General features: G+C 42.2%; 4 protein-coding genes across 4 annotated transcripts; all 4 read left to right on the top strand.

Annotated features, from left to right (window-relative positions):
• Window positions 1-2580: 2580 nt before the first annotated feature.
• Window positions 2581-3629, top strand: LOC117389495 (trace amine-associated receptor 13c-like). Its single transcript, XM_033987178.1, has 2 exons — window positions 2581-2744; window positions 2816-3629. The coding sequence occupies exons 1-2, from the start codon at window positions 2581-2583 to the stop codon at window positions 3627-3629; spliced, it is 978 nt and encodes a 325-aa protein (XP_033843069.1).
• A 7396-nt stretch (window positions 3630-11025) lies between these two features.
• LOC117389492 (trace amine-associated receptor 13c-like) lies at window positions 11026-12074 on the top strand. Its single transcript, XM_033987174.1, has 2 exons — window positions 11026-11189; window positions 11261-12074. The coding sequence occupies exons 1-2, from the start codon at window positions 11026-11028 to the stop codon at window positions 12072-12074; spliced, it is 978 nt and encodes a 325-aa protein (XP_033843065.1).
• A 4155-nt stretch (window positions 12075-16229) lies between these two features.
• LOC117389490 (trace amine-associated receptor 13c-like) lies at window positions 16230-17278 on the top strand. Its single transcript, XM_033987173.1, has 2 exons — window positions 16230-16393; window positions 16465-17278. Exons 1-2 carry the CDS (start codon window positions 16230-16232, stop codon window positions 17276-17278), a joined length of 978 nt encoding a protein of 325 aa, XP_033843064.1.
• Window positions 17279-22786: 5508 nt separating this feature from the next.
• LOC117389489 (trace amine-associated receptor 13c-like) lies at window positions 22787-23835 on the top strand. Its single transcript, XM_033987172.1, has 2 exons — window positions 22787-22950; window positions 23022-23835. Exons 1-2 carry the CDS (start codon window positions 22787-22789, stop codon window positions 23833-23835), a joined length of 978 nt encoding a protein of 325 aa, XP_033843063.1.
• The last annotated feature ends 2175 nt before the right edge of the window (window positions 23836-26010 follow it).

Below are 26010 nucleotides of genomic sequence, written 5' to 3'. Positions count from 1 at the left end.
GTGATAAGTTAAAGGAAGACGGGTACAAACATTTGAACTCAAATTTGGCAAAGGAACATGAGCAGTTTATATACTTGTCACTGTTTTATCCCACTATTGTTTAATTTTACTAAGTGCATAGGGGCCTATAATTTATAATTCTTGCACCTCGGCACTTTATATAGCTTTAATAAAATTTGGGCAATGGTGCAATATGTCATAGTATAGTGAAGTGCCCAAACTATTCTAATGTTTTTATTGGATTGGTTGTGTTTTATATTGGATATATTGTATTTATATTGATTAGTGTGTACTCTGATGTGGAATAGCACTGGACACTTTACCTTCCTTTACTAAATTGCTGATTGCTTGCCTTAAGTGTTTTAGAGGTGCCACCTTTGCTAAATAAATTTGCTAAATTTATTTCCAGCCTCTCTCCAGTTTATTCTGGTACCTGCACATCCTGAATACTACATCGTTCAGATGTAGTACTTCAGATTATATTTATTGTTGATATCTGACACAATATAGTTTAGACAGCAATAACTCTGCTGCCCAATGATAAACCCAAATGTTATCTTCTGATTGACACCTAATTTGACAATCAACTTGTGTTTATGACTACAGTTGCATATATTATTCAGAAATTCAAGATCCATGGGACTGTAGCCAACCTCTCTGGATGTGGCCTCAGGAGGAAAATCGATGACAAATCAAAGAGACGCATAATACGAATGGTAACAAAAGAGCCAAGAAAAACTTCCAAAGAGATTAAAGGTGAACTTCAAGCTCAAGGAACATTAGTGTTTGATCGCACCATCCGTCGTTGTTTGAGCTAAAGTGGACTTAGTGGGAGACAACCATAAAATCATAAAAAAAAGCCAGATTTGAATTTGCCGAACTACATCTTGACAAGCCACAAAACTTCTGGGAGTGTCAAAGTGTCTTGAATCTGTGCAGGGTTCAATGAAATCTCAAGACTATCAAGCGATTCTAGACAGAAATGTGCTGGCCAGTGTCAGAAAGCTTGGTCTCAGTCACAGGTCAACAGGACAATGACCAGAAACACACAGCTAAATACACCCAAGAATGGCTAAGAGGAAAACACTGGACTATTCTAAAGTGGCCTTCTATGAGCTCTGACCTAAATCATATTGAGCATCTTTGAAAGGAGCTGAAACATGCCTTTGGAAAAGGCACCCTGCAAACCTGAGACAACTGGAGCAGTTTGCTCATGAGGAGTGGGCCAAAGTACCTGCTGAGAGGTGCAGAAGTCTCATGTGTCATTGGTTAAATTTCATAGAATTTTTTATTTATTACAAATTTGGTCAAGTTATGCCTGTGACTATTGTGAGGTTTTCTTTGATTAACCTAAGGGTACCAACAATTTTGTCCATGTGTGTGTGTGTGTATATATATATATATATATATATATATATATATATATATATATATATATATATATATATATATATATATATATATATATATATATATATACAGGTAATGTAAAAATTACCTCTAAAATGGAGTGTAATGGGGGATGTTCTATGTGTACTAGGAAGTCTCAAGCTTTTCTAAAATTGGAAGTTTGTGGCATTTTTAGTTTTTTGTGCAGCCCATCCATCCATCCATTTTCTTCCGCTTATCCGGGGCCGGGTCGCGGGAGTAGCAGTCTAAGCAGGGACTCCCAAACTTCCCTCACCCCAGACACATCCTCCAGCTCCTCCGGTGGGATCCCAAGGTGTTCCCAGGCCAGACGATAGACATAGTCCCTCCAGCGTGTCCTGGGTCTTCCCCGGGGCCTCCTCCCGTTGGGACATGCCCAGAACACCTCCCTAGGGAGGCGTCCAGGAGGCATCCTGAACAGATGCCCGAGCCACCTCAGCTGGTTCCTCTCAATGTGTAGGAGCAGCGGCTCTACTCCGAGCTCCTCCCGTGTGATTGAGCTCCTCACCCTATCCCTAAGGGTGCGCCCAGCCACTCTGCGGAGGAAACCCATTTCGGCCGCTTGAATCCACGACCATGTCCTTTCGGTAATTACCCAGAGCTCATGACCATAGGTGGGGGCAGTAACATAGATTGACCGGTAAATCGAGAGCTTTGCCTTCCGGCTCAGCTTCTTCTTCACCACAACGGACCGATACAGCGACTGCATCACTGCAGACGCTGCACCGATCCGCCTGTCAATCTCACGCTCCATCCTTCCCTCACTCATGAACAAGACCCCGAGATACTTGAACTCCTCCATTTGAGGCAGATACTCTCCACCCACCCGGAGAGAGCAAACCACCTTTTTCAGGTCGAGAACCATGGCCTTGGATTTGGAGGAGCTGATTCTTTTTGTGCAGCATCAGTTTAAAAACAGTTCTGTTCCTTCCTATTCATTATAATGGAGCCTGTTTAATGAGAGGAAACATCACAACTGACTGAAAATAATAACTACATTTTTGCAAACTTCAGGGAGGCCCAGTGGACACACACAGGAAATAGTGCTGTAGATGGGAGGGTTTGTTAAGGATGAACCCAAAGACTACATAAATATCACACATCAGTGAATTCAAGAGCAGACGTCTTGTGCATCAACCTGCATCTGCAACCATGGAAACAACTGAACTGTGCTTCCCAGAACTTCACAACATCTCCTGCAGAAAGCCCCAGCCTGCTCCATCAGATGCTCTACTGTCCTACAACCTGCTCTCTCTAATATCTCTGCTCACAGTGACAATGAATCTACTGGTCATCATCTCCATCGCACACTTCAGGCAAAGCATTGCTCATTATTTGAATTTTGTCATTTAATTTGGTCTGTAATTTGAAAATGTTCTCTTTTCAGGCAGCTTCACAGTCCTACCAACCTGCTAATCCTCTCTCTGGCTGTGTCAGATTTCCTTGTTGGTCTTTTACCGATTCCACTTCAAATCCTGCTCACAGAAACTTGTTGGGTCATGGGAAGTGAACTTTGTGCTTTGTATTATATAACAGTCTTTACCATAACAGCATCTGCAATTGGTTCTATTGTGCTCATTTCAATTGATCGTTATTTAGCCATTTGTGATCCATTACATTACAATACCAAAGTGACAATAAACCGGGTTAGGTTCTGTGTTTGTGCTTGTTGGCTCTGTGCTCTCTTCTACTATAGTCTAATTTTAAAGGATTTTCTCATTGATCCTGATGCACACAGTTCATGTTATGGAGAGTGTGTGGTGGTGCTCAACTATGTTACCGGAAATGTTGATTTTGTGTTTACCTTCATCAGTCCTATCACTGTCATTGTGGTTCTGTATGTGAGGATTTTTATGGTGGTCATCTCTCAAGCTCGTTCAATGCAGTCTAAAGTCGTGACTTTGCATCAAACTGTGACTATGTCGGCCAGAAAATCAGAGCTAAAAGCAGCTAGGACACTTGGAATAGTTATTTTAGTTTTCATAGCGTGTTTATGTCCCTATTACATCCCATCCTTCACTGGGGAGGACATTGTAGAAAGCAGCCTTAGTACACGTCTTTCTGTTTGGATATGGTTCTTTAACTCATGTATAAACCCTTTTGTCTATGCATTATTTTATCCTTGGTTTAGAAAATGTATACAACAAATTGTAACATTGAAAATAGTGCAGCCCCATTCTTCTCATGCAAATATTCTTTGAGAGAACGTTAAAGTATTTATTTTATGTAAAGTGTGTTGAATGTGCACATTTGAGAAGTCACAATCCAGTATTTTGTATTCATGTCTTTTAATAACACATTTAAAAAGCTAATAGAATGAGAGTCTATAGAGAATGAGGGCAGAACAAAAGTGTAACCAAGGAAGATTTTTAGTCTCTATCTTTATCAGCTCTATCTCTGTCTTAGGATCTGCATGAGAATTTTCAGGGGGTGTGTCAGGATCATTCTGTGCCATCTAAATATGAGTGATTTTGCAGCACACTTCAATAAAATAAAACAACAAAGACCCTTAAAATGTTATTGTGCTGTTTAGTAATTACTCTTTGTTCATGTAGTTCTTCACACAGAGCAAAGATCCACATTATCTGTTGTTTTGTTGATGCTGTGTGATAACTCCTGTCTAAACCCCTTCTGTTTGTTTTTCCTGTCCCAGCTTTAGGAATTATATGAAACTCATTGATACCATGACAATACTGAACCCCATACTATAAATCCTACAACTGAATTTGATGTCATTTTACTGATGAAGTTTGTAAAGTTTTTTGAAAATAAACAAATGTTACTTGACCTTTTTTTTCATGTCTGTGAACAATAAAATGTTCTGGGCTCCATGTTTGTCTGGACTTTACACATTTGAGTTGGTCTTTTTGTTTTATATACTACACACGCACACACACCCATACACACACACCCGCACCACACACCCCCACACACACACACACACCAGACCACACCACTGATAATGACACGCTCAAAATCCGAGGCCTTCTTAAATGTAAGTAATAATCTCCGTTAATGTTTCGTTTGGGAATAAACCTTTGTGTTGCATAACAATAAGTCAGTGACCAATAAGTGAGATGCACACTCCTGTTAGACATTAGACAACACATTTCTTGTTCTTTTTTTCATGTTCTTTAACAATCTAACATTCTGGATGACTGTGCAATGCTTCAGTTTAATAACTTGCATGGATATGGTGGGGATCACCTTGCATTTGTTCCATAGGTTATAAAATTACAGTCACTAGACTGTAGTAAACTGTAGAGTTGTGTGAACCCAGCTATGAGCTTCACTATTGTTTCTATGCTGAGGCGAAGGCCAGCTGGAAAGGCATCTCAAAGAAATTATTTAGCCAGTGCCGTCAGTGAGCGCTATATGCCTAGGTAGTGTCTGTGAACATTTCTATGTAGTGTGGACTACACCCATGCACATTCTCTGCTGGAGGTGACCAGTTGTAAGCCCGAATCTGTCTGTCCCTCGTAGAATGCAGATGGAGCTGTGTCCACCAGCGTGGGAATCTGCACATGTGCAATAGACTCTGTTGTAGCACTGGATGGGCTGAGGCCATCATCCTCAAGACAGATGTTGGAGCGGCCATAGAGCTTGATGCGATCGTCCCATGTGCACATTGTAAGCGAATCCATCTGTAGACCCAGTCATCTGCTGTGTTGGGTGGACATTTGGTTATTTCAGTAATGCATATGTAACTAAGGAGGTGACTGGTTACCCATCATTTTGAACAAGATGAAATTCCTCTCTCTTTAGATGAACAGCGTTTAATTCCTTGCTCATTGATTCTGCAGAAATCCATGATGTTGTTCAGTCGCCCTGTGATAATTTCTTCCTTTCTTTTTTACTCTTAATCAGGCATATTTTTTGATAAGCAGACTACACAAGTCCCTGATTGTGTTTTCTGGATCCAAGCCAAGAACAGTGGATGAGCTGGAAAAATCAGTTAATACTGAAACTTTACTCCTTACAACTATGTAATTACAGTAATTGTCTTTGAGAAAAAACATCACAACTAGGATATTTACACAAGTGATTGAAAACAACAATGTAAGCAGCCATATTTTTTTTCTAACATTCTGTAGGCCTATGCAATGCTTCACTTCAATATCTTACATGTTGGGGGTTGCTTGCATTTTATTCCTATAGGCCTTAAGCTTCCAGTTATATATGCTATGCTATGCTATGAGTGTGTGTGAGCTAACCTACGGGGTTAGCCATTGATTACCATACCCATCAGCATGGTGCCCTATAAATACTGGGCTGCCAGTTACATATATCCTTTCTGAGAGAGGCCTACAATTTTCATCATAGGTTCACTTCAACTATGGGAGACAGAATGGGAGGAAAGAGTTCAGGAAATCTCTTTGTAGGATTTTTAATTAATTAATTGGTAAATCCCTCAGTAAAATAAGTATTTGGTCACCTACAAACAAGCAAGACTTCTGGCTTCCTTAAGAGGCTCCTCTGTCCTCCACTGGTTACCTGTATTAATGGCACCTGTTTGAGGGTCAAAAAAAAAAAATTGTAGATTTGCACCAGGCTGGGAATACTGAATCTGCAATAGGTATGCAGCTTGGTGTGAAGAAATCAACTGTGGGAGCAATTAGAAAATGGAAGACATACAAGACCACTGATAATCTCCCTCGATCTGGGGCTCCATGCAAGATCTCACCCGTGGGACCTAGTGAATAAAATGCAGAGACCTGGGAGCAAAGTAACAAAGGCTACCATCATTAACACACTACGCTGCAAGGGACTCCTGCAGTGCCAACCGTGTCCCCTGCTTAAGCCAGTACATGTCCAGGTCCATCTGAATGTTCTTAGAGAGCATTTGGATTATCCAGAAGAGGATTGGAAGAATGTCATATGGTCAGAATAAACGAAATAGATCTTTTTGGTAAAAACTCAAATTGTCGTGTTTAGAGGAGAAAGAATGCTGAGTTGCATCCAAAGTACACCATACCTACTGTGAAGCATGAGGGTGGAAACATCATGCTTTGGGGCTCTTTTTCTGCAAAGGGACCAGAACAACTGATCCGTGTAAAGGAAAGAATGAATGGGGCCATGTATTGTGAGATTTTGAGTGAAAACCTCTTTCCATCAGCAAGGGCACTGAAGATGAAACATGGCTAGGTCTTTCAGCATGACAATGATCCCAAACACGCTGCCTGGGCAATAGGGATGGGACGATATACGATAATATCGTTAATCATGATAAAAAAGGTCCGCAATTAATCGTTTGTGGCATTTTTTAATAATCGTGATCATCGCGCACGATTATAATTGCCTTTACGGCACGACACTGCCTCATGTTTCCAGTTCCAGTACAACGTTCTGGTGTTTGCCCACTCTGTCATAGCAATGACACTTGTTAACTTCTGTGCTTATCTGTCTGAACTATATTCTGCCAGATATCAACAATAAACAAAGTCTGATCTGTAACTCTCCACAGGAACGTGCCAGAGCGCGCCTCACCCGTGCGCACAGATGAGATGTTAATGTGGCACATCTTAGATTTTATACATCTTGTATAAATCCAGAGAATATAATCCAATGAAGAAATTATGTCCACAAAAGAAGTTAGATCCTTCATGTCGAATCTGCTGCAAGAAAGTATTCCAAATGTGAAATCTGCAAGGTCACTTTTTTGCATTCTTTTGTAAATTTCAGGCATAATAAATGTCAGACAGTGCATACTTTGTTCCTGAGTGCTATACAAACGTGTTAGCTTCTGATTGACACCAATGTTGTCCAATAAGGTGGGGGTTGTGGGTTACTGGAGCCCCAGACAGTGAATCAGTGCTACAGATGACTGAAAGTTCACGCCCCACTCTCCCCCTTGTAGAATCAAACCGTTACATTAGATACTTGTAGTGATGTTTTCCTCTTACAGCCAATGAGCAGCAGAACACGACAATGTATGGCATATCATAGTTTTCTGTAAACAGACGGAGCATGACAAGTACGTAAAGAAATTGGGTGAATCGAGGGCCCTTTTTGTTGTTTTGCAATGGTTTTTCATTCTAAACATGCTGAAATGGACAAAACAAAGGAAGTACGTGATCAAGGACACTGTGGATGTTTGTACAAGTTAAACTAGAGGCATCTCGGACCTGGAGCGGTTCGTGTCAAAGAGTAAAGATTCCACGGTGGACTCAGGAGTGGAGGACCTTATTTTTTGATGGATTTAATGCTGGTCTCTATCGTTAAGCATGGTTTATTCTGCTATTGACATAATTGTAGGTAAAATATATCATGTATAATCCTTAACATTGCTTCTGGGAATCATGTGCGCTGGCACATTTGTGTTCAGTTGTATGAATTACAGTTCATTTGTTTATTGATTGAAAGTTTTTTATTCTGCAGTTTGCATTATCCTGGCTAAAAGATGTGCACATAATAGCATCTTATCTGTGCGCATGGGGGAAGCTCTGGCAAGTTCCTGTGGAGAGTTATGTGTAATGGGTGGAATTGTAGCAGGAGTAGGCGTGACCGTTCGTAAGTGAGGGCTCATATTGCCGTGCGTAATGACGCGCCCCCTTTTACTAGTTGCTTCGGTTGAAAACACTACGCTTCTCCTTCAGCGTATAGACATTAAAAAGAGCTTATGCATGTTCTCAGACTACCTCCAGCCATCCACCACATGGAGAGAAGTGGCACCGAGCACTTGTTTCATGGGTGATAAGTTAAAGGAAGATGGGTACAAACATTTGAACTCAAATTTGGCAAAGGAACATGAGCAGTTTTTATACTTGTCACTGTTTTATCCCACTATTGTTTAATTTTACTAAGTGTATAGGGGCCTATAATTTATAATTCTTGCACCTCGGCACTTTATATAGCTTTAATAAAATTTGGGCAATGGTGCAATATGTCGTAGTATAGTGAAGTGCCCAAACTATTCTAATGTTTTTATTGGATTTGTTGTGTTTTATATTGAATATATTGTATTTATATTGATTAGTGTGTACTCTGATGTGGAATAGCACTGGACACTTTACCTTCCTTTACTAAATTGCTGATTGCTTGCCTTAAGTGTTTTAGAGGTGCCTCCTTTGCTAAATAAATTTGCTAAATTTATTTCCAGCCTCTCTCCAGTTTATTCTGGTACCTGCACATCCTGAATACTACATATGTATCAGATTATATTTATTGTTGATATCTGACACAATGTCGTAACCAGCGTGACGTAGGGACCAAAGGTGCAGACTCGTAAAGTTTAACAATGTCTTTATTCACAGTGATCGTGAGCACAAAGGTAATAGTCAGTGGTATAGTTCGTGTTTATAGACAAAGCTAGAGTCCAAAAAACCATGGAAGCTGGGGAGCGTGGTTGCGAAGCCGTGGACGTGGAGAGATCGAGGTGTATGGGGAGCAGAGCGAGACAGGATCCTACCAGGGTCGAGGTGTACGAGCAGGGGAGGTCCGGAGCTGGTTCCCGGCGGATTCCTGGAGGAAAAGGGGACAAGGTTCCGGTAAGCCAGAGCAGACAGAATTCCAAATCGGTGTAAAGCCAAGAGCATAATCACGTGAGTACGCGGACATTCCGGCGCCGAGTGACTCGTCCGGGCCCCTCTTATCCGCGGCAGGTGGCGTTGATTGCGCTGATGGGGAGCAGGTGCGCGTGGGAGGAGTCCGGATTCCGCCCAGCTCCGGAGACAGACAGGTGAGGGAGGGGGAAGACGAGGGCGCAGATCTAAATATAAAAATATATATATAAAATATATATAAAATATAAAATATATATATCTAAATATAATATCTAAATGTAAATATCCCCCGAGTCTGCATCCTTTGGTCCGCTACACTCACCCGTTACGACACCTATGGACAGATGAGACAAAAATGGAACTTTTTGCCAAAGCACATCAGCTCTATGTTCACAGAAGGAAAAATGAAGCATGTCAAGAAAAGAACACTGTCCCTACTGTGAAACATGGAGGCGGCTCTGTTATGTTCTGGGGCTGCTTTACTGCATCTGGCACAAAGTGTCTTGAATCTGTGCAGGGTTCAATGAAATCTCAAGACTATCAAGGGATTCTAGACAGAAATGTGCTGGCCAGTGTCAGAAAGCTTGGTCTCAGTCGCAGGTCATGGGTCTTGCAACAGGACAATGACCAAAAACACACAGCTAAATACACCCAAGAATGGCTAAGAGGAAAACACTGGACTATTCTAAAGTGGCCTTCTATGAGCCCTGACCTAAATCATATTGATCATCTTTGAAAGGAGCTGAAACATGCCTTTGGAAAAGGCACCCTGCAAACCTGAGACAACTGGAGCAGTTTGCTCATGAGGAGTGGGCCAAAGTACCTGCTGAGAGGTGCAGAAGTCTCATGTGTCATTGGTTAAATTTCATAGAATTTTTATTTATTACAACTTTGGTCAATTTATGTCTGTGACTATTGTGAGTTTTTCTTTGATTAACCTAAGGGTACCAACAATTTTGTCCACGTGTGTGTGTGTGTGTATATATATATATATATATTTTTTTTTACAGGTAGCGTAAAAATTACCTCTAAAATGGAGTGTAATAGGGGATGTTTTTCTATGTGTACTAGGAAGTTTCAAGCTTTTTTAAAATTGGAAGTTTGTGGCATTTTTAGTTTTTTGTGCAGCTCATCCATCCATTTTCTTCCGCTTATCCGGGGACGGGTCGCGGGGGCACCAGTCTAAGCAGGGACTCCCAAACTTCCCTGACCCCAGACACGTCCTCCAGCTCCTCCGCTGGGATCCCAAGGCGTTCCCAGGCCAGCCGAGAGACATAGTCCCTCCAGCGTGTCCTGGGTCTTCCCCGGGGCCTCCTCCCGTTGGGACATGCCCAGAACACCTCCCTAGGGAGGCGTCCAGGAGGCATCCTGAACAGATGCCCGAGCCACCTCAGCTGGCTCCTCTCAAGGTGTAGGATCAGCGGCTCTACTCCGAGCTCCTCCCGTGTGACTGAGCTCCTCAGGCCCGGCTACTCTGCGGAGGAAACCCATTTTGGCCGCTTGTATCCGCGATCTTGTCCTTTCGGTCATTACCCAGAGCTCATGACCATAGGTGAGGGCAGTAACATAGATTGACCGGTAAATCGAGAGCTTCGCCTTCCGGCTCAGCTCCTTCTTCACCACAATGGACCGTTACAGCGACTGCATCACTGCAGACGCTGCACCAATCCACATGTCAATCTCACGCTCCATCCTTCCCTCACTCATGAACAAGACCCCGAGATACTTGAACTCCTCCATTTGAGGCAGATACTCTCCACCCACCCGGAGAGAGCAAACCACCTTTTTCAGGTCGAGAACCATGGCCTCGGATTTGGAGGAGCTGATTCTTTTTGTGCAGCATCAGTTTAAAATCAGTTCTGAGATGTTCCTTCCTATTCATTATAATGGAGCCTGTTTAATGAGAGGAAACATCACAACTGACTGAAAATAATAACTACATTTTTGCAAACTTCAGGGAGGCCCAGTGGACACACACAGGATATAGTGCTGTAGATGGGAGGGTTTGTTAAGGATGAGCCCAAAGACTACATAAATATCACACATCAGTGAATTCAAGAGCAGACGTCTTGTGCATCAACCTGCATCTGCAACCATGGAAACAACTGAACTGTGCTTCCCAGAACTTCACAACATCTCCTGCAGAAAGCCCCAGCCTGTTCCATCAGACGCTCTACTGTCCTACAACCTGCTCTCTCTAATATCTCTGCTCACATTGACAATGAATCTACTGGTCATCATCTCCATCGCACACTTCAGGCAAAGCATTGCTCACTATTTGAATCTTGTCATTTAATTTGGTCTGTAATTTGAAAATGTTCTCTTTTCAGGCAGCTTCACAGTCCTACCAACCTGCTAATCCTCTCTCTGGCTGTGTCAGATTTCCTTGTTGGTCTTTTACCGATTCCACTTCAAATCCTGCTCACAGAAACCTGTTGGGTCATGGGAAGTGAACTTTGTGCTTTGTATTATATAACAGTCTTTACCATAACAGCATCTGCAATTGGTTCTATTGTGCTCATTTCAATTGATCGTTATTTAGCCATTTGTGATCCATTACATTACAATACCAAAGTGACAGTAAACCGGGTTAGGTTCTGTGTTTGTGCTTGTTGGCTCTGTGCTCTCATCTACAATAGTCTGATTTTAAAGGATTTTGTCAGTGATCCTGATGCAGGAAGTTCATGTTATGGAGAGTGTGTATTGGTGCTCAACCACGTTACCGGAAATGTTGATTTTGTGTTTACCTTCATCAGTCCTATCACTGTCATTGTGGTTCTGTATGTGAGGATTTTTATGGTGGTCGTCTCTCAAGCTCGTTCAGTGCAGTCTAAAGTCGTGACGTTGCAGCAAACTGTGACTATGTCGGCCAGAAAATCAGAGCTAAAAGCAGCTAGGACACTTGGAATAGTTATTTTAGTTTTCATAGCGTGTTTATGTCCCTATTACATCCCATCTTTCACTGGGGAGGACATTGTAGACAGCAGCCTTATTACACGTCTTTCTGTTTGGATATGGTTCTTTAACTCCTGTGTAAACCCCTTTGTCTATGCATTATTTTATCCCTGGTTTAGAAAATGTATAAAACTAATTGTAACATTGAAAATAGTGCTGCCCCGTTCTTCTCATGCAAATATTCTTTGAGAGAACGTTTAAGTATTTATTTTATGTAAAGTGTGTTGAATGTGCACATTTAACAAGTCACAATCCAGTATTTTGTATTCATGTCTGTTAATAACACATTTAAAAAGCTAATAGAATGAGAGTCTATGGAGAATGAGGGCAGAACAAAAATGTAACCAGGGAAGATTTTTAGTCTCCATTTTTATGAGCTTTATTTCTGTCTTAGGATCTGCATGAGGATTTTCAGGGGGTGTGTCAGGATCATTCTGTGCAGTCTAAATATGAGTGATTTTGCAGCACACTTCAATAAAATAAAACAGCAAAGACCCTTAAAATGTTATTGTGCTGTTTATAATTAATCTTTGTTCATGTAGTTCTTCACACAGAGCAAAGATCCACATTATCTGCTGTTTTGTTGATGCTGTGTGATAACTCCTGTCTAAACCCCTTCTGTTTGTTTTTCCTGTCCCAGCTTTAGGAATTATATGAAACTCATTGATATCATGAAAATACTGAACCCCATTCTATAAATCCTACAACTGAATTTGATGTAATTTTACTGATGAAGTTTGTAAAGTTGTTTGCACATTAACAAATGTCACTTGACCTGTTATTCATGTCTGCGAATAATAAAATGTCCTGGGCTCCAGGTTTGTCTGGACTCTGCAAATTTGAGTTGGTATTTTTGTTTTACGCACTACACACACACACACACACACACACACACACACACACACACACACATACGCACACATACGCACACATACGCACACACATGCCACTACACCACTGATAATGACATGCTAAAATCCCAGGCCTTCTTTAACTGTCATGATGTGGGCTTTTCTGTTCCTGTTTTGTCTCCCTGTGTGCTCTTCCCCCTCCCTCACCTGCCTGTGCCTGGAGCTGGGCAGAGCTCTCGGCTCCGTTCCCGGTGTTCCTGTCGTGCTCCGGCCCTGGATGTCTCCTGCCCGCCCTGCCCTACGCCCGTTTGGTCTGCCTGTTCCTGTCGTGCCTGTCGTCCTGTGGGCCCTTCATGTTATCGGTTCCTGTGTTCCTGTGTTTCTGCTCACCTGCTCACCTCTGGATCACCTTCTGTTCGTACTTGTCCCCTTTCTACAATAAATACTGTAAATCTGCCCCGAGTCTGCATCCCTTGGTCCGCTACACACACCCGTTACGACATTAACGTAAATAGTCTCTGTTAATGTTCTGTTAATGTTAATGTTCCACACGCACGCACACACACACACACACGCACACCACTACACTATGCACAAAATCCCTGGACTCCTTTAATGTAAATAATACTCTCCTTTAATGTTCCATTTGTGAATAAACATTTGTTTTACATAACATTTAAGTTAGTGACCAATAATAATCTATCATTGTGGATTCTTATGTAACATTTCACTTTAATAACTTTTTCACATTCGCGTTTTCACATTTGCATTTGTCTTCTATGGGCCTTAAAATTTCAGTTATTCGATATAACTATAGTTCTGTAAGTGTGTTCAAGCTCGCATACAGTCTTTGCTATTGGTTCTGTGCCAAGGCGAAGGCCAGCTGGAAAGGCACCTCAAACAAATTATTTAACCAGTGCTGTCAGTGGATGCTAAATGCTCTGGCAACATCTGGGAACATCTCTATGTAGTGTGGACTTCACCCATGCACAGTCTCCGCTGGAGGTGACCCAGGGTAAGCCAGAATCTGTAGTCTTCCAGGGCTGCCGAGGACAGTCACTGCTCTTTGCTGTCCCTTGTAGGATGCAGATGGGGCTGGGTCCACCAGCGTGGGAATCTACACATTTGCAGTAGACCCTGGTATAGCACTGGATGGGCTACGGCCATCATCCTCAAGACAGATGATAGAATGGCCATAGAGCTCGATGCAATCAACCCTCTTTCTGGCGAGCCGTATGCACATTGTACGTGAATCCATCTATGGACCCAGCTGCCTGCTGTGTTGGGTGCAGCGCACTCTTTTCGCTATGTGTCTCGGCTGGCCTGGAAACACCTTGAAGTCTCACCAGAGGAACTGGAGGACGTGTCTGGGGTGAGGGAAGTCTGGGAGTTTCTGGTTAGACTGCTGCCACCATGACCCAGGCCTGGATAAGTGGAAGAAAATGGATGGATGACCATATGAAACTAAGGAACAATATGAAATTCCTGTCACGTTAGATTGACAGTGGTTAGTTCTGATTTTGCGGAAATCTATGATGTTGTTCAATCCCCCTGTGATTTTTTTTTTCCTTTGTTTCTTCCTCATAAGAAGCCATATTTGTTTTGATAGACAGATCACGCAAACCTGTCACTTGTGCTCATCTGAATTCAGGGAGATTCAACAGTGACCGGACTCAGATCTTTGTAAAGTATTGGAGAAGTGTGTTTTCTGGATCCAAGCCAAGAATAATGGATGAGCTGGAAAAATCTGAAAACAAAAACTTTACTCTCAGAAAGCTTTGTCTTACAGGAGGAACAGAGGTAGCAGCCACTCTAGGGCCATGTACCGTATTTTCCGCACTATAAGGCGCACCTAAAAGCCTTTAATTTTCTCAAAAACCCACAGTGCGCCTTATAATCCGATGCGCCTTATATATGGATCAATATTGGTCAATTATGACACCTGTAGTCAGGAGGCGTCGCCGAAGTAATAGCGGTAATAACCCTTTAAGGACTGAGCACACTATAGGCCAGTATAGCTCACCAAGACCTAGACTTTTAGTCTTTTTTAGCCATAAAAATCATGTTAAACGAAGTATCAGAATTTACTGCCTTTTTTCACACAACTCCTCCTATTTTACACATCCATCCGTATTTTTTCTTTTACGCATCGAATAAATGACTGGGAAAATCCCCGCAGCACCGCGCTCTCATTTGTCACCTTCAGGACAACAGAGGCAGATTACAGTAATGATGGTAAAATATTTAGATAGCCATGTGCCTCCGCTTTGAGACGCCGTTTGAATTTACATGAGAGCACGACTGGGCGCGGAGTTACGTTGCTGGAAAGTCCGCAACCGCGAGTCTAACGGCGACGATAGGATCCAACGCTACAGGGAGACGGGGAGACAGACATACGCCACAATCTGCCAATGGATTGCGGATGCCTGGGCTGATATATCAGTCTCAACTGTGGTCCGAGCTTTCACGAAGGAAGGAATTGTTACTGAACTGCCAGACAACAGCAGCAACACGGATAATGGTGATTTTGACAAGACGGAATCGGGCACTTTGAATGAGCTCGCCCAACTGTTCAACTCAGATACTGAAGAGGAGGAATTCGACAGATTCGTGAATGAGGAATGAGCTGAAAAAGTGAGCTTTCAATTCAATTCAATTCATTTATTTTTGTAACGCCCAAAATCACAACAACAGTTGTCTCGAAGGGCGTTCATGTTTTGGTTGATGGGGGAAACCGGAGTACCCGGAGGAAACCCATCCAGACACGGGGAGAAACATGAAAAACTCCACACAGAAAGGCCTGGTGACCCGGGGATCGAACCAACCTTCTTGCTGTGAGACATGAGTGATGGCACTCAGTCACCGTGCCGCCAAGACACAAAAAACGGGTTTACGGGTTTCTTTCACGTGTTTACAGCTAAACAAGGCTGGGAGATATTGTGAATATGGACATTAACGTTTGAACAACGTTGAGTTATTGTTATTGCTTTGCAATATTTCGAGAGTTACTATATTCTGAATGCATTAACTTGTTTTGTGAGTGAACAAAGTTTTCAGAATGTTTTTTAATATTCTATTAATGAAGTTTGACTGACTGACTTATCTGACTGTTTTATTGACATTCCCTTTAGTGCAGCTCCATCTCGTGGATGCGTAACACAACCCCAGCTACTACAGTAGTTTATATTCAGTGCGCCCTATATATGAAAACTGTTGTAAAATAGGCCATTCATTGAAGGTGCGCCTTATAGTGCGGAAAATATGGTAATTATAGTCATTGTTTAATGAGAAACATCACAACTTAGGGATTTACACAAGTGATTGAAAACAGCAACTACATTTTTGCAAAGTTCAGGGAGGCCCAGTGGACACACAAAGGAAATAGTGCTGTAGGTGGGAGGGTTTGTTAAGGATGAACCCAAAGACTACATAAATATCACACATCAGTGAATTCAAGAGCAGACGTCTTGTGAATCAACCTGCATCTGCAACCATGGAAACAACTGAACTGTGCTTCCCAGAACTTCACAACATCTCCTGCAGAAAGCCCCAGCCTGCTCCATCAGATGCTCTACTGTCCTACAACCTGCTCTCTCTAATATCTCTGCTCACAGTGACAATGAATCTACTGGTCATCATCTCCATCGCACACTTCAGGCAAAGCATTGCTCATTATTTGAATTTTGTCATTTAATTTGGTCTGTAATTTGAAAATGTTCTCTTTTCAGGCAGCTTCACAGTCCTACCAACCTGCTAATCCTGTCTCTGGCTGTGTCAGATTTGCTCGTTGGCCTTTTATTGATTCCAGTTGAAATTTTTCTGACACAGGCCTGTTGGATCGTGGGAAGTACTCTATGTGCTTTGTATTATATGACAGACTTTACCATAACTTCTTCCTCGATTGGTAATATTGTGCTCATTTCAATTGATCGCTATTTAGCCATTTGTGATCCATTACATTACAATACCAAAGTGACAGTAAACCGGGTTAGGTTCTGTGTTTGTGCTTGTTGGCTCTGTGCTCTCATCTACAATAGTGTGGTTTTTCAGGATTTTCTCATCAATCCCGATGCAGGAAGTTCATGTTATGGAGAGTGTGTGGTGGTGCTCAACCATCTTACCGGAAATGTTGATTTAGTCTGTACCTTTATTGGCCCTGTCACTGTCATTATGGTTCTGTATGTGAGGATTTTTATGGTGGTCGTCTCTCAAGCTCGTTCAATGCAGTCTAAAGTCGTGACTTTGCATCAAACTGTGACTATGTCGGCCAGAAAATTGGAGCTAAAAGCAGCTAGGACACTTGGAATAGTTATTTTAGTTTTCATAGCGTGTTTATGTCCCTATTACATCCCATCCTTCACTGGGGAGGACATTGTAGAAAGCAGCACTGCTACACCTGTCGTTGTCTGGTTTTGGTTCATTAACTCCTGTATAAACCCATTTATCTATGCATTATTTTATCCCTGGTTTAGAAAATGTATACAACTAATTATTACATTGCAAATACTGCAACCCCATTCTTCTCATACAAATGTTCTTTGAATTAAGCCAGTGAAGTGTATTTCAAGGTCACAACCCAGTATTTTGTATTAATGTCACATTTAAAAAGACAAAGTAAAAAGACTCTACTGAAAATGTATAATAACCAGAGCATTTATTTATTTTATTTTTTGTATAAACACTATCCCTATCTGTATTTTCAAGGAGTGTCTCAGGGTCATCCGAAATATGAGTGATTTTGCAGCACACTTCAGTGAGAAAATCAGAACTAAAAGCAGCCAAGGCTCTTAAAATGTTATTGTGCTGTTTATTATTAATCTTTGTTTATGTTTTTCTTCACACAGAGGAAAGATCCACATTATCTGTTGTTTTGTTGATGCTGTGTGATAACTCGAGTCTAAATCCCTTCTGTTTGTTTTTCTTACCCCAGCTTTAAGAATTATAAAAAAACTCATTGACACTGTGAAAATGCGATACTAGTTTCTATAAATCCTACAACTGAGTTTGATATAGTTTTACTGATGATGTTTGTAAAGTTGTTTGCACATAAACAAATGTTACCTGACCGTTTTTTCACGTCTGTGAACTAAATAAAATGTTCTGGGTTCCAGGTTTGTCTGGACTCTGCACATTTGAGTTGGTCTTTTTGTTTCTTGCACTACAAAGATATGTCAGACTCAGGCCTGTGGGCCAAAATTGGCCCTTGATATAATTATATTTGGCCCCCCGGGATCATATCAAATATATTTTAGAGGTCGCCGTGCCAGTATAGAGCATGCACCTCTAATACTACGAATCCCAGAATGCTTTGCAAAGTGTTGGTGCTGGCCCCCATCACTTCTGTTGATGCCCATTAGCATCTGCTGCCTGTCGACACACTCAAATCTAATCCACCCCTTCTGAAAAACAAAATATTTCAATAAAAATTTTGTTTAGCCTGCGACTTAGTTTTTAATTTTGCCCCTCTGTGAATTTGAGTTTGACACCACTGCTATAAGTCTTAAAATTACAGTTCATTGACATAACTTTAGTTCTATGAGTGTGTGATTCCACCTACAAACTTTGCTATTGGTTACCTCTCATTCACACATTCATGATAGATGCGTATTGTTTTTGTGGTAAATATATTTTCTACCATCTTGTATTCTGTATCGTAAGAGGATTATGCAAAATAATTATTAAACTTTATCCTATGTAATTGATGCATTCTTTATGGATTCTTTTTAATACATGTTACTCGTTATTTTAAATATAAGTTATGAATTATTTTAAAAATTTAGTATGAATTATTTTTAATATAAGTTATGCCTTCTTTTTAACATATAGTATAACTTCTCTTTTATATCATTTAAGCATTCTTTTAAAAATGTATTTTATTTATTCCTTTTACATGTCATGCATTCTTTTGATAATATATGTTATTCATTCTTTGTAATATAACTTAGAATTACTTGAATAATATATGAATAACATATATTATAAAACGTCATTTATAAAGTCCCACCTTGAACTGCCCCCTTATCATGGTGGGGGAGTTTGTGTACCTTGTACTTGTGTATGGCGCAGACGGGGCCTCACCCTTGAGCCTCACACTGGAGCCAGGCCTGGGCCTGAGGCCCGAATGCGAGGACCTGGTGGCCAGGTCTTTGCCCATGGGGTCTGACCAGGCACAGCCCCAAGGGAGAACATGAATCTGCTCTGTGCTCATCATCTGCAGAGGGGTTCGTAGGGGTCAGGTGCGAGGAGGATTGGGCAGCATTCGAGGACGGGTGTCTCAACGACAGACAAAGCATCTGGCTGTAGAAATGTGGAACATCACCTCACTGTGGGGGGAAGGAGCCTGAGCTCATGAAGAAGGTTGACAGGTACCGGCTAATTATAGTCAGCCTCACCTCCATCAACAGCTTGGGCTCTGATACCCAACTCCTTCAGAGGGGTTGGACCCTCACTGTTCTGGCATTGGCCATGTAGAGGCAGTGAGCTGGTGTGAGCTTGCTTATAGCCCCACAGCTCAGACACCACGTGTTGAACTTCACCCCGGTGAATGAGAGGGTTGCATCCCTGCGCGTTCAGGTCAGGGACAGGTCCCTCACTGTTGTGTCGGCCTATGGGCCAAACAGCCTAGGTGGGAGGTGAATGATCAAATTTGTAATTGTGTCATTTGACCTTTGGCCACGTGTCTTGGACACTCGGGTGAAGAGAGGGGCAGAGCTGTCAACCGATCACCACCTGGCTGTGACTTAGATCCACCGGTAGAGGAGAAAGCCAGCAGACCGAAGCGTACTGTGAGGGTCTGTGGGGAACATCTGGTGGAGCTCTCTTTCAGCAGGGTCTTCAACTCACGCCTCCGGGAGAGTTTCTCCTACATCCCTGGGAAGTTGGGGACATGGAGTCTGAGTGAGCCATGTTCTCCACCTCCACTGTCGATGCAGCTGCTTGTACCTGTGGTTGCAAGGTCTCTGGTGCCTGTCACGGATAGCAATCCCTACACCCGGTAGTAGATGCCGGAGGCAAGGGATGCCGTCAAGCTGAAGGAGTCCTATCAGACCCTGTTGGCTTGTGGGACTCCTGAGGCAGCTGTCAGGCACCGTCAGGCCAAGTGCGCCACAGCCTGTACAGTAGCAGAGGTAAAAAATCAAGGCTAGGAGGAGTTCGGGGAGACCATGGAGGAGGACCATGGGTCAGCCTCAAAGAAATTCTGGCAAACTGTTGGTGCCTCAGGAGGAGGAAGAAGTGCTTCATCAACACTGTTACTGCTTTAAGGATCTCCTCAATTCCACATTCACGTCTTCAGAGGAGGAAGCGGAGACTGAGGACTTGGAGGCAGGCTCTTCCATCAAATGGGAACGACTGAGGTGTTTGGCAAGCTCTTCAGAGGCAAGGCAAGTTTATTTGTATAGCACAATGTCTACACAGTAATTCAAAGTGCTTTACAAAATAAGAAAAACATTAAAATCACACAAATCAAAACATAAATAATCACAAATAATCATTATAAAATGAACATTAAAACAGAAGAGTGCAGAATAAAAACCTTTCAGTCATATGCACAGATAAACAGAACCTGGATTTAAACATTGTCAAAGTAGAGGCCTGTCTCACATCTTCAGGAAGACTGTTCCAGATTTTAGCTGCATAAAACTGAAATGCTGATTCCCCATGTTTAGTCCTGACTCTGGGCACCAGCAGGAGGCCGGTCCCTGAAGTCCTCAGAGATGATTCATATGGCACTAATCTGTGGAAGATGTACTTTGGCCATGGAGAAACTTGTTCACAAGCAGAGCTGCTTCAAAGTCTATTCTTTGAGCTACAGGAAGCCAGTGCAGAGACCTGAGCACAGGACTTACTTGCTCGTACTTCATGGTTCTGGTTAGGACCCGAGCAGCAATGTTTTTGATGTACTTGATGTCTTAAGGTGTAAGACTACTTGATGTCTTAAGGCTCATTTGGAGAGGCCAGTGAGCAGGCCGTTACTGTAGTCTAACCTACTGGAGACAAATGCATGGATAAGTCTCTTTAAGTCTGGCTTTGACAGTATACCTTTGATTTTTGACATGTTTTTAGTTGGTAAAAAGTAAAGTTCAAGTCTGAGTCCATTATTACTCCTAAATTTCTAGCCTTATTTGAAGGTTTTAGAGAGACTGGAGGTGACTGCTGACACTTTCTCTGTTTCTGTGGGCCAAACACTATGACTTTTGTCTTGTCTGAGTTTAATTGAAAAAAGTTATGTTGCATCCACACTGATCTATTGGATGCAGTGGCAGAGTGAATCCACCAGTGCATACTCACCTGATGCCAGTGAGACATAAAGGCAATGGTCTAGAAGTGGATGAGATCCATTCTGAGTATCTTAAATCTCTGGATGTTGTGGGGCTGTCTTGTCTGACACACCTGTGCAACATCGCATGGCAGTCAGGGACAGTGCCTGTGGATTGGCAGACCAGGATGGTGGTCCCTCTGTTTAAGGAACGGGACCGAAGAGTGTGTTCCAACTCCAGAGGAATCACACTCCTCAGCCTTCCACGTAAGGTCTGTTCCAGGGTACTGGAGAGAAGAATCTGACCGATAGTCGAACTTTGGATTCAGGAGTTTGCATCCCTGTCGCAAAACACTGGACCAGCTTGATACGCTCCATCGGGTACTCGAGGGGTTCATGGGAGCTTGCCCAGCTGTTCCACATGTGCTTTGTCGATCTGGAGAAGGCATTTTAGTGTGTCACTTGTGGTGTCCTTTGGGGGGTGCTCTGTGAGTATCAGGTCTGGGGCCCTTTGCTAAGGGCTGTCCGGCCCCTGTATGACCAGAGCAGGAGAAAGTCATAGAATTTTTAAGCACAGCCAGGGGTTGAAGGGGGTCCGGTTTGGATCACATTGCTATTTGCAGATGATGTTGTCCTGATGGCTTCATTGATCCAGGAACTGCAGCAGGCACTGGGGTGGTTTGCAGCAAAGTGCGGGGTGAAAATCAACTGCTTCAAATATGAGACCATGGTTCTCGACCGGAAAAAGGTGGCTTGCCCTCTCCGGGTGGGTGGAGAGTCTTTGCCTCAAGTGGAGGAGTTCAAGTATCTTGGGGTCTTGTTCACGAGTGAGTGAAGGATAGAGCGTGAGATTGACAGGTGGATCGGTGCAGTGTCTGCTGTGGCAAAAAAGGAGTCCAAAGGCAAAGCTCTCGATTTACCAATTAATCTACATACCTACCATGACCTACAGTCATGAGCTTTGGGTAATGACCGAAAGGAAAAGATCACAGATAGAAGCAGTCAAAATGAGTTTCCCCCTGCAGGGTGGCTGGGCGCTCCCTTAGAGATAGGGCGAAGAGCTCGGTCACACTTGGTCACACGAGAGGAGCTCGGAGTAGAGCCGCTGCACCTCCATGTTGAGAGGAGCCAGTTGAGGTGGCTCGGGCATCTGTTGATGATGCCTCCTGGATGCTTTCTTAGGAAAGTGTTCCAGGCATGTCCCAGAATACATTGACAGAACAACAGTGCAAATCTAACAGGGTGAATAGATAGTGAAATAAGTTATTAACCCTGAGGGTTCCCTTTAAAAAGTCACTCTCAGGACCCTAAGGAAATGTCCACTTACAAAAACACCTGAAAAATCATCATAGATTCATATTTATACATAGTTTTATTTATTTATTTATATTTTTTTTTACTAAATCCAATTGTCTAATCTTTTCATGTACAATGATAAAAATGTTTAAACTGGCAAAAAGGTGGTTGTTTCATTGTAATTGCAATGCAATTTTAAAATAAAGTGAATTTTCCAGAGTAATAATTTGTTTTCCTGGCTTCCTCCATCAGTTTCAAAACCCCTGGATGGAGAAGCTAAAGCTACACAGAAGAAACACCACAACTTAAATATTTACTCAAGTGATTGAAAACAGCAACTACATTTTTGCAAACTTCAGGGAGGCCCAGTGGACACACACAGGAAATAGTGCTGTAGATGGGAGGGTTTGTTAAGGATGAACCCAAAGACAACATAAATATCACACATCAGTGAATTCAAGAGCAGACGTCTTGTGCATCAACCTGCATCTGCAACCATGGAAACAACTGAACTGTGCTTCCCAGAACTTCACAACATCTCCTGCAGAAAGCCCCAGCCTGCTCCATCAGACGCTCTACTGTCCTACAACCTGCTCTCTCTAATATCTCTGCTCACAGTGACAATGAATCTACTGGTCATCATCTCCATCGCACACTTCAGGCAAAGCATTGCTCATTATTTGAATCTTGTCATTTAATTTGGTCTGTAATTTGAAAATGTTCTCTTTTTAGGCAGCTTCACAGTCCTACCAACCTGCTAATCCTCTCTCTGGCTGTGTCAGATTTCCTTGTTGGTCTTTTACCGATTCCACTTCAAATCCTGCTCACAGAAACCTGTTGGGTCATGGGAAGTGAACTTTGTGCTTTGTATAATATAACAGTCTTTACCATAACAGCATCTGCAATTGGTTCTATTGTGCTCATTTCAATTGATCGTTATTTAGCCATTTGTGATCCATTACATTACAATACCAAAGTGACAGTAAACCGGGTTAGGTTCTGTGTTTGTGCTTGTTGGCTCTGTGCTCTCTTCTACTATAGTCTAATTTTAAAGGATTTTCTCAGTGATCCTGATGCACACAGTTCATGTTATGGAGAGTGTGTGGTGGTGCTCAACCACGTTACCGGAAATGTTGATTTTGTGTTTACCTTCATCAGTCCTATCACTGTCATTGTGGTTCTGTATGTGAGGATTTTTATGGTGGTCGTCTCTCAAGCTCGTTCAATGCAGTCTAAAGTCATGACGTTGCATCAAACTGTGACTATGTCGGCCAGAAAATCAGAGCTAAAAGCAGCTAGGACACTTGGAATAGTTATTTTAGTTTTTATAGCGTGTTTATTTCCATATTACATCCCATCCTTCACTGGAGAGGACATTGTAGACAGCAGCCTTAGTACACGTCTTTCTGTTTGGATATGGTTCTTTAACTCCTGTGTGAACCCTTTTGTCTATGCATTATTTTATCCCTGGTTTAGAAAATGTATAAAACAAATTGTAACATTGAAAATAGTGCTGCCCCATTCTTCTCATGCAAATATTCTTTGAGAGAACGTTAAAGTATTTATTTTATGTAAAGTATGTTGAATGTGCACATTTAACAAGTCACAATCCAGTATTTTGTATTCATGTCTGTTAATAACACATTTAAAAAGCTAATAGAATGACAGTCTATGGAGAATAAGGGCAGAACAAAAATGTAACCAGGGAAGATTTTTAGTCTCCATTTTTATGAGCTTTATTTCTGTCTTAGGATCTGTATGAGGATTTTCAGGGGGTGTGTCAGGATCATTCTGTGCAGTCTAAATATGAGTGATTTTGCAGCACACTTCAATAAAATAAAACAGCAAAGACCCTTAAAATGTTATTGTGCTGTTTATAATTAATCTTTGTTCATGTAGTTCTTCACACAGAGCAAAGATCCACATTATCTGCTGTTTTGTTGATGCTGTGTGATAACTCCTGTCTAAACCCCTTCTGTTTGTTTTTCCTGTCCCAGCTTTAGGAATTATATGAAACTCATTGATATCATGAAAATACTGAACCCCATTCTATAAATCCTACAACTGAATTTGATGTAATTTTACTGATGAAGTTTGTAAAGTTGTTTGCACATTAACAAATGTCACTTGACCTGTTATTCATGTCTGCGAATAATAAAATGTCCTGGGCTCCAGGTTTGTCTGGACTCTGCAAATTTGAGTTGGTATTTTTGTTTTACGCACTACACACACACACACACACACACACACACCCGCACACACCCGCACACACATGCCACTACACCACTGATAATGTTATGCTAAAATCCCAGGCCTTATTTAACGTAAATAGTCTCTGTTAATGTTCTGTTAATGTTAATGTTCCGCACGCACGCACACACACACACACACACACACACACACGCACACCACTACACTATGCACAAAATCCCTGGACTCCTTTAATGTAAATAATACTCTCCTTTAATGTTCCATTTGTGAATAAACATTTGTTTTACATAACATTTAAGTCAGTGACCAATAATAATCTATCATTGTGGATTCTTATGCAACATTTCACTTTAATAACTTAGATGCATATGGTGGGGATCACATTTGCATTTGTCTTCTATGGGCCTTAAAATTTCAGTTAGTTGATATACCTATAGTTCTGTGAGTGTGTTCAAGCTCGCATACAGTCTTTGCTATTGGTTCTGTGCCAAGGCGAAGGCCAGCTGGAGAGGCACCTCAAACAAATTATTTAACCAGTGGTGTCAGTGGATGCTAAATGCTCTGGCAACACCTGGGAACATCTCTATGTAGTGTGGACTTCACCCATGCACAGTCTCCGCTGGAGGTGACCCAGGGTAAGCCAGAATCTGTAGTCTTCCAGGGCTGCCGAGGACAGTCACCGCTCTTTGCTGTCCCTTGTAGGATGCAGATGGGGCTGGGTCCACCAGCGTGGGAATCTGCACATGTGCAGTAGACCCTGGTATAGCACTGGATGGGCTACGGCCATCATCCTCAAGACAGATGATGGAACGGCCATAGAGCTCGATGCAATCAACCCTCTTTCTGGCGAGCCGTATGCACATTGTACGTGAATCCATCTATGGGCCCAGCTGCCTGTGTGATAGAGTAAAATCATCGGTAATCAGCTCCTAAGCCTGGGGATCCTTTTCAGTGATCGGTAATCCCTTCACCCGCCACTTGGGGGATTTCGCGCAGTTTCTCCTCATTGCATTAAATTCCTGCGTGAGAGAAACAACTGCAAATCACTCTCGTGATTAACTCTCCATATTTTCAGGTAAAGGTTACCAAATGTTTGCTTGTTATCTGTGCACTGTTAAGGTAGTTTGTTGTTGCTGTAGAATGTTGAACTTAAACTAAAAGAATGTTTATTTGTGTATTTTAGAAGCCTTTGGAAATGTGTTAATTGTGTTGTGAACTGGTGCTCCGCCATCTTGTGGCCACACAAGCTAATGTGCTAATGTGCTAATGTAATATACTGTTCATTCAATTGCATTATACTGTTCATTTGATTGCATTAAATTCCTGCGTGAGAGAAACAACTGCAAATCACTCTCGTGATTAACTCTCCATATTTTCAGGAGTGCAACATATCCCCTCTTCGGGGGTACAACATTTGGAGGCACTGCTGGGATTGCTGTTTGGATGCCTGGTGCCCACAGCCTGTGCACCGCACTCCAAGCTAGCTAAATCCCCCCACACCCAGGCAGAC

Source organism: Periophthalmus magnuspinnatus, chromosome 21 (assembly GCF_009829125.3).
Source record: "Periophthalmus magnuspinnatus isolate fPerMag1 chromosome 21, fPerMag1.2.pri, whole genome shotgun sequence".
NCBI classification, from domain to species: domain Eukaryota; kingdom Metazoa; phylum Chordata; class Actinopteri; order Gobiiformes; family Gobiidae; genus Periophthalmus; species Periophthalmus magnuspinnatus.
Note: the sequence above shows the minus strand (reverse complement) of the source record. Positions and strands in the feature narration are given on the sequence as shown.